General features: G+C 33.5%; 1 protein-coding gene across 3 annotated transcripts in view; it reads right to left on the bottom strand.

Annotated features, from left to right (window-relative positions):
• The window catches only part of LOC111511600 (gastric triacylglycerol lipase-like), a 397870-nt gene that overhangs the window by 185264 nt on the left and 193139 nt on the right, over window positions 1-19467 (bottom strand). For all 3 annotated transcript variants that reach the window (XM_074170078.1, XM_074170077.1, XM_074170076.1), the window contains exon 3: window positions 3094-3208. In XM_074170078.1, coding sequence (XP_074026179.1) covers window positions 3094-3208 — 115 coding nt within the window. The remainder of the gene's footprint in view (window positions 1-3093; window positions 3209-19467) is intronic.

Genomic DNA, 19467 nt, shown 5'->3' with positions numbered 1-19467 from the left:
GAAATAAGTCCAGTTATCACCCAAAGGTGATTGTGGATACTAACAATCGAAATGTCGTGAAGTAATTTGGTTTGGAATCTTTTAATTTTTCTATACTTCCATTTCTTGTTATTAATTTTTTATTTTTCATCTCGTGTTGATAGTTCAATTTTTTTATTTTTGTTTGGCGCTTGTATGTTATTTCATTGTAATTTCTGTTTTTTGCTTAATATAATTCAGCTGATCTTTTTAATTTCTTACAGATTTTTTCCGGGATTTCAAATCAATTTATATCATATTAGACAATGGAAGTCCACACTAATGAAATTCAATATCTTTCTGAGTCTTTGAAATTGATAGTCAAGACATTTAGGGGATAAGCTTTGATTCCTTCAGGTGTGATCACATGTCCCAAAAATTCAACTTCCTTTCGAAGGAATTCCGATTTACCTATCTGAATTTTCAATCAATCTTCGCGCAATTTGGAGAAAACCAATTTGAGGATTTGAATGTGCTCTTGAAGTCCGTTGCTGAATATTATGATTTCATCCATGTAGACGATACAAATTTTATTTTGCAAGTCTTTGAGGATTCAAATTGGGTGAATGGTAGGGGTTTGAGTAATTTCACAGGAATCGTCCTATTGGTGGGGTTTTGAATATCAATCAGGGCATATCCGTTTTTTTGCAATAGTCAATATTTGTGACCTTTCGACAATCAGTTGCCGTTTTTATTATGGTATTGGAATGTTATATTTTATCTGGAAATAATTTTTCAATTATCGAAGGTTTGATTATTGATCGAGAGCTTTCCGTATCGATAAGTAATTTTAATTTTGGGTTTTTTGTTTCTACATATGGTGAGGTATTTACATGATAGATTGATTTCGGCTAAGTCAATTGGCCTTGTTGGCTCGTTGCCTGAAAATTTGCGATTTCTTCAGGGTCTGGATTGTTTGAAATACAAGATTGTTGTTGGTCGAATTCGTTATTGAAATATTTATTTGGATCAGGGATTTCATTCGGATTGGGGTGTTCCTAATATTGATATAGGTTGGCAAGTTGATCATAGAAATCAATCGGGTTTTCATATTCATTTGAAAGTAATTCTTCTGAAATTAAATTTGGCGTTTGATTGTGTTGAAAAAATCGTGATTGATTTTGTAATTGATTTGAATCGTATTGAGTTCTGAAGTTGGTTCTGGGGTTTTCCTGGTATTGAGAAATTCGTTGGTGGGGAGGTTCCCCGTCAAGTGAGTTCATGAATCAATATTTGATAAATAATTCTCTAGTACCGCCTTTAGCTTAGATTTTTTTCAAACTGCTAGCAAAAATTCACAAAATTAATTAATTTTTTTTTAATAACTCGTCTAGAATAAACACTGTTTTTGTTCGCAATGAACTGCCTTGAATTATCTTCACCGGAATCCTTGTGCAGAGGATTCAGTAAAGGCGAAAAGGAAATTCAGCACCTACAGTTATTTTGATGATCCAAAATCTCGTAGTCTCCAGTTCTTTCTCCGATGATTCCTTGTAGCCTCAAGAAGTAGAGTCGTTTCTTAGAGTCTTGCTTAAGATGTAGACACTTCAAGTCGCGAAAAAGTTCTTTCAACGCACTGCACAAATCCTACCGACTGCGCCAGTTAAATACTCAGAACGGAAAATTGTCTCTTTGAAAATATATTCATTTTATGAAAGTACAATTAGAGACAACTGTCTCTAGCAGGAGTTACAATCAGAATTAAATAAAATATAAGTTCAAATAGTGTGAATCGCTCTGTAAATCGAAATAAGGATTTCTTGGGAAAACGCTGTCAGCAGATCATATTTCTATGAGAACAGCAAATCGTTGGAACGGTTGTTCCTTAAATTGTGTGAAGAATACAATGTATAACTTGATATCGACATGAGTGACTCTAAGGAAAAAAATATGTGTGCGTCTCGGGACGCCCAACAGAAGTGATAATTCAAACTAATCTAAGTTGAACTATTTAATACTGAAATTGTTTCACTTGTGAAAAGCTTAGGTTATTACCTAAATTTCATGCATATTGATATGATAATGTAAGAAAGGGTCATTCAATATTAAAATTTTTTGTTGATTGTTTTGTATATGTACATATATTATTCATACCATGAGCCATAAGTTTCAACAGTATATGTCTATGGCACACTAAACACTGAATCATGCGAAGGGAGGAGAGAGAAGAGTCTGTTCGACGAGAAAGGAGGGGTCCGTCTGCTACTGTCATATGCGTGAGAGAGGGACGCCGGACAGACTGGCATCGTAACGCGTTACGTAACGAAGATGTTCACCGTCCCAAAATCATACTCTGTGTAGAATAGGTGAAACTCTGCTACAAGCTTTTATATCAAATGAATTGTGTCATTTAATGAATTGATGAGTTCGATTCAATCAGAAGTTTATTTTTCAGAGCGTGTAAATTGTAGTTTTTTTTCAAAAATGTGTTTTACTATCACATTTTTGTGAGACACATGGTTGAAGCCTTTCGTGAATTTCACGAGAGGCTTCAACCATTGGTCAGAAATATTTAGAACCGTTGGGATTGGCAGCAGTTTATTTCAAATTCCCTTATTGTGTCGGTTTCTACATTCGTTCATTCATATTTTTATTCGTTAGGACAACTCATTGGTAGATGCCTCTTGTTGATGCCTACAAATGTGTCGTTGCATTCGTCAGCTTTCGTCGGCTTTTACATATTTTGTTTCAAATATGCTCAAGAAATATGCTGACTCTAGACATACAGAGAAATTGGTAATTCAATGGCCTGAAAATGTGAATCAGCATTTTATGAAGGAGTACATTGATTTTTAGTAGTGTATACAAAATCGAAAGTTTTGTGGAGAAACGAGTGGGATTTTTTTATATATTCATCCTATTTCTGAATTAGAATGGGACAAATAATATTCATATTCAATACTTGTAGCATGAAGAGCTATAACAAATATCATTTCAATGTTATCTACATGCCACAATCAGAAGGCTTTTGTAAGTTCATTTTGTTATTGAGAAAATTAACTCATAGATGACTTTGCAATTATTGATTGTGAATGGATGACAGATAATTCCAAATATAAAGAAATTCTACATTACCTAAAGGTCCAGTAATCAAGATTATCAGCTGATTTATTGACATGTCCAAGACTTTCTGATGTTCCTCTGAAGTTGATCATCCATATGTCATATCCGTGATCTCCTAAAAACTTGGCTGAAAGTATAATTATCAATAAATAATTATCATGAATGTTAAATTCATGACATTAAAAAAAAAATTATTAAAATGAAGTACCATAGGGAGGTTTGAAATTTGTTGCAATTTCAAAGAATTGTTATGAGTTAGGTTAATGAGTATTCAGCATTATTGTTGACTTGAAAATCATGTGAATTTTTATCCATATTGAGTAGACCTAAGGCATAGATGTCACTGAAATGATCATTGTCTGATCTTTTTTTAAAGCAATTATTTATGATGCACTGTTTGGAACCTTTGTAGTAATGAATATTACTGGAGTTTTTTTCCCAACACCAAATCATTATTTTTATTACCTCGACACGTGTTTCGATCACCAAGTGATCATCTTCAAAGAGGAAGATTAAAACTATAAACTAATGCAAAGCTAACCTTGTTTATGCTATATAGGTATCCCATACAGATAAATCATCCAGGTGTACCACCCATACAGGTATACCAACCTAAATTAATTTTACAATTTTGCCTTATCTATTATTTTACAATAAATGTTTATATAAAACAATTTTCAGCTATATAAAAATTATTTCACAATATTGCCTATCTAAATTTATTTTTGCAATGTGTCCTTATTTCATTTGAACAAGCTATATAGTATGTTCTTTGGTATAGGTTCGTCATCGTTATTCATAATATTATCGTGTTTACTATTTCTACACTCTCATAGGCATCTAGTTGCCTGTTGTTGTTGACTTGTCTAACTTATCTTGATGATGGGCGACTGCTGATTTTTCTGGTCTTCCATATTCTAAGTGTGCTAAGTGTTCCTTATATCTTACTTTAATAGATCTTTTTGTCTGTCCATAATATTTTGCAACGCAGTCCTTACATTCAATTTCGTAAATTCCAGACTTTTCCGAATTCTCGACTTTGTCTTTTGGACTTCCCAAAAGGCTCTGTAGTGTATGACTTGTTTTAAAAACCACCTTCAAAAGTAGTTCCTTGAAAATCTTTCCAAAGTTCCTCGTATATTGGTGGTATGGAACTGAGATGTATTTATCTTGGTTTTTGTCCTTTCTGAAAGTCGAGATTTCGTTCATTCTCAACCTAAACTTCTTCTTCCTTATTATGTCATCTACAATACTGTAACGAATTAAAGAATTAACTGTCTTAAACAAATTTATTTTAACAATACTTCACTATCACAACTAATTTATTTACACCACTCAGTAACTAACGCTTAATTTATCTTCACCGTTTGTTAACCGCTCGATTCGCTTTCTTGGTACAGACTACTCTTCGGGACGAAGAGCGACGTTTTTATATTGTCAACGAACGTTCCGGATCCCTCTGCGGATTTCGGGACTCATCCGCATCCTTCCCGCTCTTTCGCGGTATTCCGTGATGCGTCATGCGTCGGTCAGGGCCGGCTTCAGATTCATTACATTGCCCCCTTCTTAAAGACGTTCCGCCCCGAAATGTCATCCTTGGCGTGTGTCGATACCTGCAGAACTCTCCATATTTGCACTGTGAAGTTCGATGGAAGTAACACTCCACAGTCTTTATGCTCGGTCGTGGAAGATGGTTACCACACACCAGAATCTGGATGCCGCTGGATCTGAAGATCGTTTCCAACATGCTTCTCACAATTCTCCAGTCCAGCCTGTCGAGCCCAGAGGCTAATTTCGGGATCGCCAACTCCACGAGATTTTGGTCGAACATCGTCTCCTTCAGTCTAGTAAGACTCCTCCAGACATCTTCATAGGATGGTTTGTCTCGAGAATGCTTTTTGGTCACCAAGTAGAAGATGTTTCTCTGACCCTTCTTCAACTGTAGCACTCATCCCACTTCTGACACCAATTGTAACGAATTAAAGAATTAACTGTCTTAAACAAATTTATTTTAACAATACTTCACTATCACAACTAATTTATTTACACCACTCAGTAACTAACGCTTAATTTATCTTCACCGTTTGTTAACCGCTCGATTCGCTTTCTTGGTACAGACTACTCTTCGGGACGAAGAGCGACGTTTTTATATTGTCAACGAACGTTCCGGATCCCTCTGCGGATTTCGGGACTCATCCGCATCCTTCCCGCTCTTTCGCGGTATTCCGTGATGCGTCATGCGTCGGTCAGGGCCGGCTTCAGATTCATTACAATACCCTTCGAGAAACCGTTAGTGGCTGCTATTTCCTGTATTGTACGTCTTTCTTTTGTGAACCTATCATGTGTTAGAGGGAAAGTCAAAAGACGATGCACTAAAAATTCTTATATAGCTGAAAATTGTTTTATATAAACATATATTGTAAAATAATAGATAAGGCAAAATTGTAAAATTAATTTAGGTTGGTATACTTGTATGGGTGGTACACCTGGATGGTTTACCTGTATGGGATACCTATATAGCATAAATAGGTTAAGCTTCGCCTTGGTTTCTAGTTTTAATCTTCCTCAATTGCTAAGATTTTGGTTGAATTATTAGTCCATATTATGACCTTCTTTAACAACGTAATTGCTGAGAGCATTTCTCTCAGGATGTAATCTACTATCACTTTTATATGTCTTGACATTTGACCAATATATTCATTACTACAATTCAAACATGGTATGGAATGAACTAATTGAGATTGGAAATTTGTAGGAGTTTTATCCTTATGTTTTGAAAATGATTTATCGATGGTTGAGCTATTTTCACATTCAAATTCTTGAAGATTCTGCATAACTTAGGTGTCATATCACTGATGTATGGTAAAGAAGTTAAAACTATAAGAATTGGAGGTGGATCAGTGTCAATTGTGATATTATTTGATTTTAACGGATTTCTATCCAACTGGTTGTTATTATTGAGTTGAATGTCAATAGATGACGTACTAAATAATATGTTCTGATCCCTCATTTTTGAAAAAAATGAGGGATCAGAAATCTGTAGAATGCGGTTCTTCATTTGTTAGACCAAGTTGATATTCGTTGATTGCTTATGGTATGAACAGTAGTTCAAGAACCTACAGAACTGATACGCTTGTGAAACCAATCTATGAGAAGGATATTATCGTGTATTCTGATTACCTTAGTATTCAGGAACGGAACTCTTTGCTCGTTGTTTTCAGGTTCGTTGTTAAACTGTATATAAGGGTCATAACTATTGGAGATGTCCACAATTTCAGTATTGTATCTTGAGGAAGGGAGATAATCATATCATCAAATAATTTTTTATGGAAAAGAGATTGAAAGGAAGAACCTGTTAGACCAAGTCTAACAGATCATACATAACATATGCTGGAAAAATGGGGCTAATCTTAGCTTCCATTGGAGTCTCAAAAGTTTGTATATAAATTTTACCATTCAATGAGAAATATGTGTTATTAAAAAGGAAATTTATAAGTTTGAAGAAATCGTTTTTATGGATATCACAAAACTGACTAATACTTCCCCATTTTCTATTAATAGATCTGAGAAAAGCATCTAAATAGACATTGCTGAAAAGAGATATCACATCACATAGTTGTCAATCTGATTGACTTCAAACAAGTTTTTAATTGAATCATTATAGATCCGTTGAACTTATAATGTAGAATCTTTTCTCACTTTTGAGTAAGAATCACAATTTTCTATGAGGTTTGTAAGAAGAGAGAAATATATTTAATCTATTTCACGAATCGTCAAGCTTTCGTGTCTGAATAGAGACTTCGTCATGACGCTGAAATGAAATACAATAGAAAAGAACTGGGAAAAAATGGACAACACTTACAAGTAATTTGAGTTTTACAATTGAAAATTGATTATTGTCAAAAAAAAATCACAAAATTGGTGCATTGATGTTAATGTCATAATTTTCAGATATCTGATATTGGTAATGTCACGTTCAAAGCTTACTATAATGACAAGAGTGACATTATCATTGAAAAGTTTTGTATTCCATGAATGCTCATTGAATGAATGAATGCATTTTTTTCAAATTGAGAATATTACCGAGATTTATCTAAGTCTAGTAAATTATTGTAGATCATATTCAGATTTTCAATGTCTGTTTTTCTGTTCATATTATTAGGATTTTTGTTAATAAGGATCATGTCGTGAAAAAGCCTTTCAAACATATTTTTTTCTGAATATGAAACTTGCTTGATAAAATTCAATTTTGTTTTCTGTTTCAATAGAATGTTGAGCTAGTTCACATATATTTTTGTTTATTCTTATATCACTTTTGTCTGAAGTTATTCTGTTTGATAATGTTCTGGAAGTTGTTCCATTATAATTTAAATCATAATTATTACATGGTATATTATAAACAACGTTTAATTTATTCTAATCAGGTGTAGAATCTTTCCACTATGTTTTAATATTTCCAATAACTTTACCTAGTTATCTCTAAAAAAAGTCTTTTGTGAGATGGCCTTCATCTCACAATCACCTGTATGCTTCAATAAGAAACTGAATTCAACCACTTATTTTCTAATATATACTGAGGTATATATTGGTCGAGCTGGCAGAACATTCAGGAATCGAATCCAGAGTCATCATATGAACTATGTAAATAAGAAAACAAGTTCAACATATTCAAATCATCTTTTGGAAGAAAAACATATCTTTAACGAATAGTTCTAAATTTTACACATGAAAAATAAAGATTTGAAACTGAATCATCTAGAAGCAATGGAAGTTATTGAACTTAAAAATCAAAACATTCTAATCAATGACCAACTGGATTTGAATAGATCACCATTATTGAACTTGTTTTCTTAAAAAAAACGAGAAAGTATTATTATTCATGTGGGAGTGAGGTAATATGCTTCAGGTGATCATAATTGAAGAGGTACCTCATTTATATAAAAGTTGCAGAGGTGTAGATGATTTGATGGAGGTAGTCTCAATTGTAGTTACCTGTGGTGTATAAATATTAGCGTAAGAAGCAAATTGTAGTATTCAAATCACTGTTAAAGAAGCTACTGTGTTAGCGAAACATGTCGTGATATATTTCTCAAATGAAGTTCATGAAATCAACCATTTAAGTGAAACATATTCCTATCTTTTGTACTTGGATCAAGAGAATCTCCAAAACCTTCCTGATGATTTGTCAAATTTCTAACATATACTTTAACTTCAATTTTATTCAATTCCAAGTATTTCATATTGTGAATAAATGAATTTATATTCTAATATGTCTTCAATTTTAATCAAATGAAAGTTAGGACACCTGTCAATTTCTTTTCCATTGGGTGTTTTATGATACATCTCAACTAGTGTCGTATGAAACGGTTTTTGAGTTGCGTCTACTGATTAAGAGATTGGCACGCACCACTGTTAAAATTTTGACCTTGATGTAAAAAATATATTTGATGATTTTTACACCATTTGCATACAATCTCGAAGACAAGCAATATGTTAATATATATATTTTTACTCTTGTAGTTTTTTCGATGGTGACAATAAAAAGTGTCGAAATGTGGAATCAATGTTTCTTTTGCATGCTACGTACTCAATAGTTCAGTAATTTTGTTCCTAACTAGTATATATATATATATATATATATATATATATATATATATATATATATATATATATATATATATATATATATATATGCTTTTCAATAAATCATCCTTGACCGTGGCCTTCCGGATCACCTCAAAATCTATAGGAAAATGTTCATTCTTTGAAAAATAATGGGCATAATTTAGATCTATGTTTTCTACATAAATTTCCTCTGTTTGTGTTAAACGCGACAACATGTCGGCGGGATTATTTTCCGATTTGACTACTTCAACATCATATTGATAACTGGAGAGTATTATCGCCCATCTACGTAATCTATTTGCAGAAAATTGCGGAATACTTTTATTTGGACGAAAAATATATGAAAGGGGCTTGTTGTCCGTCACCAATGTGAAATGTCTACCAAATAAAAAATTTTGAAACTTGATTGATCCAAAAATCACTGCTAGTCCTTCTTTCTCAAGAGTACAAAATTTACGTTCTCGTTCTGATAAAATTCGTGAAGCATAACATATTACTTTTTCTTTACCGTCTGGAGTTATATGTGCTAGCAACACACCTACCCCGTATTCACTAGCGTCAGTCACCAACCTCAATGGTAGCTCTGGGTTGTAATGCACTAAAACAGGTGAAGAAGATAAAATTTTCTTGACTTCCTCGAAAGCCGTCTGACAATCCATCGACCAATCCCACAAAGGATGCAATAATGTCGAAAGATTTCTAACGAACTCACCGTAGTCATTTATCAACCCTAAAAATGATTTTAAAGAAGTAACGTCGTGCGGTACTGGTGCATGAACAATGTCATTAACTTTCGATTGTGATGTATGCAAACCGTGCTTATCAAGATCGTATCCTAAATATGTTATTTTATTTTTGAAGAAACTACACTTTTCTAAAGAAAGTTTCAAACCTGCCCCCTGTAATCGGGAAAATACTTCTTCCAAACGTCTTGCGTGTTCCTTTACCCGTAATGAGAATGCCATCATAAAGCAAACGACTCCTTTCAAACCCTGCAGTAATGATTCTAACATTTTTAGAAATTTAGCAGGTATACTTGCGATCCCAAAAGGTGCTCTATTGTAACGGTACAACACCCCCTATGTGTAGAAATTGTTATCAACTTTTTTTAATCTTCATCTAAACAAACTTTTTGGTATGCATTCGACGAATCTGATTTGGTAAATTGTTCAGACCCTTGTAGTTGTACGAACAACTCATCAATTTTTGAAATAGGATAACTATCGATTTCTATAAAAAGATTAACTGTTATCTTAAAATCTCCACATATTCGTACCGACCCGTCTTTTTTTAAAACAGGGAGTTCCCCATTCCTAATAGTCTACCGGTACGATAATTCCTAATTCACATAACCTATTCAGCTCCTTTCCACTTTATCTCTCATTTCAAATGGTAAAGACCGGGCTCTAAAAAATTTTGAATTCGATTTAATTCTAATCGAGATTTTTCCCTTGTTGAAAGTACCTGAACCGGGTGAAAGTAAATCATTATATTTATTTATAATGAAGTGTGAATCTTCAGGGAGATTTGACCAATTTAAATTGAAAATAGTCAACTCCCGTCCCAGAAGCGGTGGTCCTTCATTTTTAATAACAAAAATATTTATCATTCCAATTTTTCCATTATATTCTATTTCAGTTTCAAATGAACCCAATGGTTGAATTTTACCTCCATTATATAGATTGAAAATCTTATCTGTATATTTTAAAATTTTGTTGCCAAAATTAAGTTTATAAAAATTTTCAGAAATAACTGAATAGCTGGCCCCTGTATCCAATTGATAAGTAGACGGCCTGCTATCACAAGTATTACTTCTATTACGACTGGATCAGATTTATACTCTAAATTAAACAAAGCAAGATTATCTGATTCCAAAAAATTATTTGCATGCCTGATATTGTTTACTTTTTTCTATTTGGACACATTGGCGCTAAATGACCTTTTTTATTACAAATATGACAAGAATATTGACGGAAAACACACTTATCTTGTTGATGGTTTTTACGACCACATACTGAACATTTTTGCCTGATAGTCGATCCAAATGCTTGATCCTTACTGCTACCGCTGGAGGTGCTGCTTCGGCAGTTCGAATATTTCGTACCGAATACTCGTACCGGCGAAATGAATTTCCGGTTCTCTCTTGATTGATGTCGATTGAAAACTTGGTTGAACAGCAGATTTCGAATCGGAAATTTCCACTATTCGAGCAAAAGTCACTGTAGCTTTTTCCTCATATAATCTATCCTTTATAGATCCTCTGTCGTAGCCAACCACAAATCGATCAACTAACGCACGTTCTATCTCTGTTTGTCCTTCGAAACCACATGTAAAAATAACATTACGCAATAGAGCTGCCCACTCTTTAGGTGTTTCACTATGTAATTTACGTAAATCCAAAAATCTATCCCGACTCGCAAATACGGACACTGTTGGTTTAAAATGTCCATCCAATAAGTTAAGTATGTCCTTGAATGATTTTGATTCCGGCTCGATAGGAAAACACATGTCATGTACAAGTTTATATGCTTGTTCATTTAACAAATTTAGAAGAATGGCTCTCTTACGGTCCTCTTCTTTGATTGCATTAGTCGAAAATAATTTTCTAACCTTTTTCTATAAATTGACCAAATTGCCTGGACAGGATTAAATTCTTGTAAATGTCCCCTATATTGCACTATTATATCCGTCATGTTGAGATTTACTAATATTATTAGGTAATGCAGTCAAGCTGCTGGAAAATAATTCCATGAAAATCAAAAGATAAATAAGTACCATTCTGATCATTCCCATATTGATTTCAATTTAAGAGCCACCGCTAGACAGCTGTTTCAGCCTATTGGCCTGCCCGGTACTGACGATGCTGTCTACCGGTGGCTCTTAAATTGAAATCAATATGGGAATGATCAGAATGGTATTTATTCATTTATCTTTTGATTTTCATGGAATTATTTTCCAGCAGCTTGACTGCATTAACCTTTTTCGATTTCATATCATTTCTAGAAACATGTGGATTCGTTTTTCGATGACATTCCAGGTTAGCTTCCCAAATGTCTGCCACCGCAGTTGTCGGTTGATTGGTCAAACCACCAACACCGACATAAAAAACTTGTCAAGTTGACTTGGGTGTCACACCAATAGATGGTTCCATTTATGAACCATTTATGAAATGAATATGAGTTTGATATCGTAGGTGTTTCAGAGCATTGGCAGAGAGAGCAATGTCTCAAAAGTATAAATTCAGATGGTTATGTTTTAGCAAACTATTTCTGCAGAAAACAAATTCAAAACGGCGGAACAGCCATATTTTTGAAGAAGTCCATATTATTTAAGCCATTAGATTTGCAAAGTTTTGATATTGAACAAAACTCCGAATTCTGTGGAGTTGAATTAATAAATGAAAAAATCCTTGTTGTGATTCTATACAGGTCAGGCAAAGGAAATTTTGACATATTTTTGGAAAAATTCAAGAATTTGCTTGAATTCATCTTAAATCCGCATACAAAAATTATAATCTTGGGAGATTTTAATGTTAATTTTGAAGGTAAGTCAACATCTTCATACGATTTGGAAAATGTATTGTTATCTTTTGGTTAAACACCCACTATTCACCAATCAACGAGAGTGACAACAACATCTGCGAGCTGTATTGATAATGTTTTGACAAATTTAGATAAAAAAATCTTTGGATGCGGAGTCTTTGAACCATGTATCTCAGACCATCGTGCTCAATATGTTCTATTAAAGGACAGCTCTCCTCAAATTATTGAAAAAACGTCTCGTAGAGTAATAACAAAAAAAGGAATAGAAAAAATTAAGCAGTCTTTACATGAAGTAGAATGAAGTCTTTTCGAGACCAATGACGATGTAGACTTCCTGACTTCTTTTATCGTAAAAACCTATAGCGATATTGTAAAAAAATGGTGTCCAATGAAACTCAAAAAGCAAAAAATAAAAAGTGTCCAGTTAGTTGGTTCGAAGAAAATTTAAAAATCATGAGACAACATTTATCAAATTTTAGACTAATAGCTGACTTTAGTAGACACCCGGATGATATTGAAGCCTATAAAAATTACAAAAAGTGCTATATAGCTCAACTAAAAAATTCTAAAAGATTAGCCTATGATGATTTCATACGTTTATCGAGAAATAAATCAAAATCATTCTGGCAAGTGATGAATTTTGAAAGAAATAAACAAAACAGTACTTCTACATGCAATATAACCCCCGACTATTTCAATAAATACTTTGCTAGTGTTGCTGAAAACATCATAAAGTCTCTTCCAACTGTGACAGAGAAAGAAGTTCTGAACTTCAGAAACTTTCCAGCGCCCTGTAATTCGTTTTTTCTTGGTCCAGTCACTGAAGAAGACGTTCGAGATGCAATAATCTCTCTAAAAAATTCTAAATGTTTAGACTCCGATGAAATAAATAGTACAATTATTAAAGAAACTACCAGCATTATTTCGAAACCTTTCACCCTACTTGTAAACTTGATATTTATTACCGACATTTTTCCGGATGCATTCAAATTTTCTAAAGTCCTTCCACTATTTAAAAATGGCAATCCAAGTCTAGCTGAAAACTATAGACTTATCTCCATCATATCTATACTTTCTAAAATCATCGAGAAAATTTTGAAACAACGTATTTATGCATATTTTGAGACAAATAACTTTTTTGACAAGTTACAATTTGGTTTTCGCAGAAATTGTTCTACAGCTCAGGCTGTTTTTAGCGTGGTCACTAATGTAGTCAAGGGTCTTGAGCAAGGTAATCTCACAGCAATAAGCTCTGTGACTTTTCAAAGGCCTTTGACTGCATTTCTCATGAAATACTATTAGAAAAACTAAGCTATTATGGAGTGAGGGGAGTTGCACTTTTCCTTATGAAATCATACCTGTCAAGTAGATATCAAGCCGTTAGTGTAAACAACAAAGTTTCAAAATTTGAACATGTAAAGTATGGCGTTCCGCAGGGGTCAGTACTGGGACCCCTGCTATTTATAATTTATGTTGATGACATCAGTAAATTCATGCAACCATTTAGCACCGTACTATTTGCCGATGATACGACATTTATATATCGTCACCTCAGAACTCTCTCAAGTCCAAATTTTATAATTTTGAGTTAGGACTATCCTGACCTTCCCCTCAATAGCCTTTTTATATGTGCAAAACCATACATTCATTCTCTTATATTTGAGGAAATTATACACTTGGTGCAAATTTATCCTATGTCCATAATATAAATTAGTGTTGGTGCCAAACTATCTTTCGTGGACCTACACTGCGAAAATATTCCAAAATCACCTTATGTTTAGTGCAGAACAATCGTATCTCACCATAGTCTTTTGCGCCTGCGATAATATGTGACAATTGCGTAGGTCAAAAGTGTGGTATGTCCACCCTTGAAGCCAATATTTGCATGTGACTTTACTGAAGCACAATAATTGGCTGAGTACCAAATAATTGTAACACCGCGGAAATCACCGGTACACCATTACTTCGTTTACTTTTACTGTCGAGCGTCAATCTGCTATTTTGAAAATGAATCGTGGTAAAAAGCTTGTAGAACTAGCAGAAAAATCATTGCAGCCTGATGCAGGTGAGTCAGTGTAGTTTTTCTATATTTGGAATTCTCAATATACCTCAGTATATACATTATAGAAGCGAGAAAGGGCGCCTCTCCAAACGAAAATGTTTCGGAAAATTTGATAGACAGTTTCATTGTTTTGCAAGCACCATCGAGTGATATTTATATCCCCAACGATGGATCTACGAATGAGGTAGAACCTTTGAGAATAAATCACGATACTGATAATATAATGATTACTAAAACAGTCGATGATACAGAAGATATTGATATTGTTCAACAAATAAATGAAGAATTGATTTTCATGGGAAACAATTCAGATAATCAAGCAGCTACTGATATTGTAACAGGAAATACAATGAATTCTGTGAAGATAGTGACGATTCGGTTAACGACCCAGATTACAAGGTTGAGTACGAAGAATTAAGAAGTATAAGAGAAAAAAATCTGTTACTCAAAAAATCTACCCTGGGTGAGTATATAAAATAAATTAGACGAAGTATTGAAACACACTTTCCTCAACAAACAGTTTTCGAAACTTTCGGGAGCTGAAAAAGAAAGCACTAATTCGGAGAATGTAGCACCACAAGAAGTTGAGAAAATGAACTCTGAAGAATCAAGTAAGTAATGAAATTCAATACGAGAATCAAATGAAAGCATATCATTGTTTCAGACACCAAACAATTAACAAGAAAAAGACAAAGAAATGTGCATGAATGGACACGAAATATCATTAAAGCAAAAAAGAAATAGTGGCAAACAGTATACTAGCTGGAATGGTAAAGTGGTTCTTGAGAGAAAGCTCAAAAAGGGATGTGATAATAATTGTGTGAAAAAGCGTGTCGAAAAAATAAACATAGCTCAAAGAAACAAAATTCTTAAAACATACTGGAAATTAGGAGACACCTTAAGTATATCAGAGCAAACTGTGAAAACTGCGTTTAGCAAATATCATATCGGCTATGTAGAAAGAGACTTACGTGGAATTAAAACAACGTCTCGCCTTCGAAATATTACCATTCAAAGTGTAATAGATCATATCAATAAATTTGATAGAGTAGAAAGCCACTATTGTAGAAGGAATTCTCAACGTGAATATTTACCGTCAAACTTGAATATTGGTAAGATGTACGATTTATATAAGGAATACTGTAATCAGAAATGTATTTCTTATATAGCCAAAGAGTCCATGTACAGACATATATTCAGAACATATATTCAGGTTCAATTTGCATTTTTTCAAGCCCAAGAAAGATTTATGTGGTTTATGTGAAAAGTATAAAAATGCAAATGAAGAGCAAAAAATAATAATGAAAGAGGAAATTGAGAACCATGCGAGAAATGAAGAATTGAGTAGAAAGAGAAAAGGAATCGAAAAAGAGAGAGCACGGGATGACAAGAATTTCTGTGCGGCAGTTTTCGACTTGGAGCAGGTTCTACAAACTCCAAAATGTGAAGTGTCTGAACAATATTATAGAAGTAAGTTACCTACCTACAACCTAACCTATAGTTTAGGTGATAACCAAGGATATTGTTATATGTGGCACGAAGCTCTAAGTCAACGAGGTTCCACAGAAATTGCCACTTGTTTACTTCGTTTCATTACAGAAAAATTCAAGACTGAAGAAAAAAGAGAGTTTTCATTTTTTCTGACAATTGCGGGGGCCAAAACTGAAATAGAAACATTGTTGCTTTATATTTATTTTGTGCAGTATCCTTCTCGATAAAAATCGTTCATCACTTCCTTCAAAATGGCCACATACAGAATGAAGGAGATTCGATCCATAGTAATAAAGAAAAAGCCTCAAGAAATGTTAATATACTCATTCCTGCTCAGTCGTATACGATTGCGGGAACTGCCTATAGAAAGAAGCCGTACATTATTACAGAAATGAACAATTTTCTCAATATCACCAAATTTCGAGAAAGTTGTTTCAATAACCATGCACGTCATACTATGGGAACCAAAGTCAATTGGAATAACGTCAAAATTGTAATGGTAAACTCGGAGAAACCAACTATTGTGAGTACAATCACTGGGAAACTGATTATCAAGAAATAGATATTTCTTCGCATACCAGAAAGAAGCTATGCCCTATTAAAACTTTTCAGATCGAACCAGCTTATACCAAAACAGTTGTTATCAATACCAAAAAATGTATACATCTTCAAGCAAGTTGTAGGGACCTGGTGATTCCAAACCAGTATCATGATTTTTGTAATTCGTTGAAACATGATACGAAACGAAGATCTGATGAAGTTTGTTTTTTTAGTCTTTTATGTGTTGTCTTCTTATGTTTATGATTTCCTTTTATATTAAAATTGACTCAATATCTGTTAAGTTCAATTTGTGAACCTATGTTCTTCAGAGCTTACCAAACCCACGATTTTTTCAGTTTTATAATGTATAATCAAACACGGTTTTGCATAAAAAAAAATTGTAAAACTTAACACAGTTGTTTCTATATTCACCCAATAGAACTGAATTTTGCATATAAAATTATTATAAGTATAGTTCAGTACTCAATTTCCACTCCCAATATCAATTAAATGAATATGGTACCATCTTAAGTACAATATAAGATGGTTCTGCACTACTTCATTTGCTGTTTATTTGTCGTAGGTCCAGTATATTTCTTTAAAAATATATTTTCCGATGATTATCTAAAAGTTATTATACCAAAAATAACTGTTAATTGAAATAATCCACAGATATCAGACTTTATCGATCCACTAGAAACTTACAGAGCTATCAAAACTTTGAGAGCTAATTCTGAGAAATGCCCAATTTGAACATATGCTACTTTTCTGTTCCAGACCGACGATATTCAGATAGAGAACTATCAGAACTCACAAGAATATCCAAAGAGGTGGATGATAGGGCTGAAAATTGGTTTTTGGCAAATGGTCTCAAACTAAATGGTGAAAAGTCACAGAGTCTTCATTTTTCAAGCAGCAACGCCACATCTAATGTTAACAGTGTTAAATTACTGCGCCGGCGTAGTGCCCCGGCGTTTGAATTCAATTGATTGTACTGACTTGCTACAAACATTTTGGTATGTAACGTAATGAAATAAATTCTATATATATATATATATATATATATATATATATATATATATATATATGTTTGAAGAATACCCTTTGTTATATGGTCGAGCTTTCGAGAATGTTGATTCTCGATTGATGACATATAATATTTTTATAGCGTTCATTTGAAATAACCACCATCATCAGTGACAACAATCAAACAGAAAAACAATTTATTTCACCATGAACTTTTGGGAAAAATGAAACCAATACGAAAAATCAATGCTACATGGCAATCTACATTAAATGCTCGAATTGACGACCTCTTTGTTGAATGCACATAAGTTGTCGGTCCAGACATAATAGGTGCATAATAGGTGTAATACTAATACATGCATATCTTATTTTTTGTTTGATTTGGTCGATATCGGTACTTGGTGCTGAAAAAACTTTATCCTTTAAATAATCAAAGGATTAAGATTTGGGGAGCGAGATGGTCAGTTAATTGATCCATTGTTTCCAATCCATTTTCTTAGGAATATTGCAGCTAAATATTCTCTCACTATTGCAGTATTATGCGGAGGAGCGCCGTCTTATTGAAAATATTGTATTTCATAGCGGATATTCAGTGGCAATTCATCTAAGAAGTCATCAAATTCATTGAATAGAAAATAAAGATACATTCCAGTATTCAAATGATCATCGTAAAAGAAAGGGCCAAGGATGTTTGTTCCCAAAATTCCCAACCAAACATTTATTCCCAACCTTTCTTGGAAATTGATTTCCCTATGTAAATGTTCATTTGTATCATTCCCTATAATGGATATTTCTATCAAACCAACCATTGTCGGTGAATTTTGATTCGTCCGTCCATATTATTTTTTTACAAATATTTCCAACTTCCCTATTTCTACGTCTCAACCACTTCGCAAATCGTACTCTCCTTCCGTAATCCCTTTCATTGACGTGATGAACTTCGCGTATCCTGTAGAATTTATATTTTTTATCTTTCAAAATAGTTCTGGGTGGATTTTACCGAAATCCCCATTTCGTGGGCAATTTCTCGTAATGAACGATCTTGATTAGCATAATTTTTGTATCTGTCCAATCCTAAATTGGAAAAAAAAGATGTTTTCACTGAGTAAATTTTATGTGGTAATATTTGCTCACTCATAACATTTATTTGATTCCTCACACTTCCAGTAACCACACATTTTCTTGTTTTCTTTCTGTCAATTGCATCATAGTCCCTCGAATTTCTTTCTAATCGTCTATACATATGGATGTTCGGAATACGACGATTCGGATATAGCTGAACATACATATTCCTTGCCAAAAAAATTGTCCATTTCTATCATTTTACTGACTATCATATCAGTCCTTTCATCATTTGAATGCATCTTGGATATGTTCATAAACGTCTGACAGTTCTCAACAGAAATCAACAACGCATACATATTTCCTGCCATAGAAACCAAGCAAAGCCTACGCGTTTGAGGTGGTAAATGATTTGAAAAGCTATTTGATCATACCAAATATATTAACTTTATTAACTAAGGAAGAAAGTAATTCACATCATGAAGTTATGAAACAACAAAAATTATTTGGCGCTCCGGGGCGACTTCATTGATTCCAGTGGCGTATTTGCTTTTTCCGCTGCAGGAAAACCCGGAAAAACCTGTAGTACCACACCAAATTATTCAACAATCGAATTTCGACCAAAAACTGACATTTTCAATACTTCCAGGATTGAGAATTATAAAATTATTTAGAATTATAATTGATTAGGGAGAAACAAGCCTTGAAAAAAGTGTATCCTCGGTGAACATGAATTTCCACAAAATAAACAAGTCGTCAATCAAAGAAGAAAGAAACTTGAAAGAAGGATTACGGCAATACAACAATTTACAAAACGAAAAAGTACGAATTTTCGTTGAGTTAGGGTACCTACCTGTCGAATTCATTGGGTTGACTGAATTATATTTTGAAGAAATCGAAACAATTTATATACAAAAAAGTAACGACAGGACCGTGATTTAAAATTTTTGTCATTGATGATGCTAGTTATTTCGAAGGAAATAACTAGGAAGGAAATGAAAATATTAAATGTTATATACCCTTGGATTGTGAATTTAT

The sequence above is a fragment of the Leptinotarsa decemlineata genome, unplaced genomic scaffold, assembly GCF_025532065.1.
Source record: "Leptinotarsa decemlineata unplaced genomic scaffold, Ldec_3_MD MMD2_P_RNA_scaffold_6, whole genome shotgun sequence".
NCBI lineage: Eukaryota > Metazoa > Arthropoda > Insecta > Coleoptera > Chrysomelidae > Leptinotarsa > Leptinotarsa decemlineata.
Note: the sequence above shows the minus strand (reverse complement) of the source record. Positions and strands in the feature narration are given on the sequence as shown.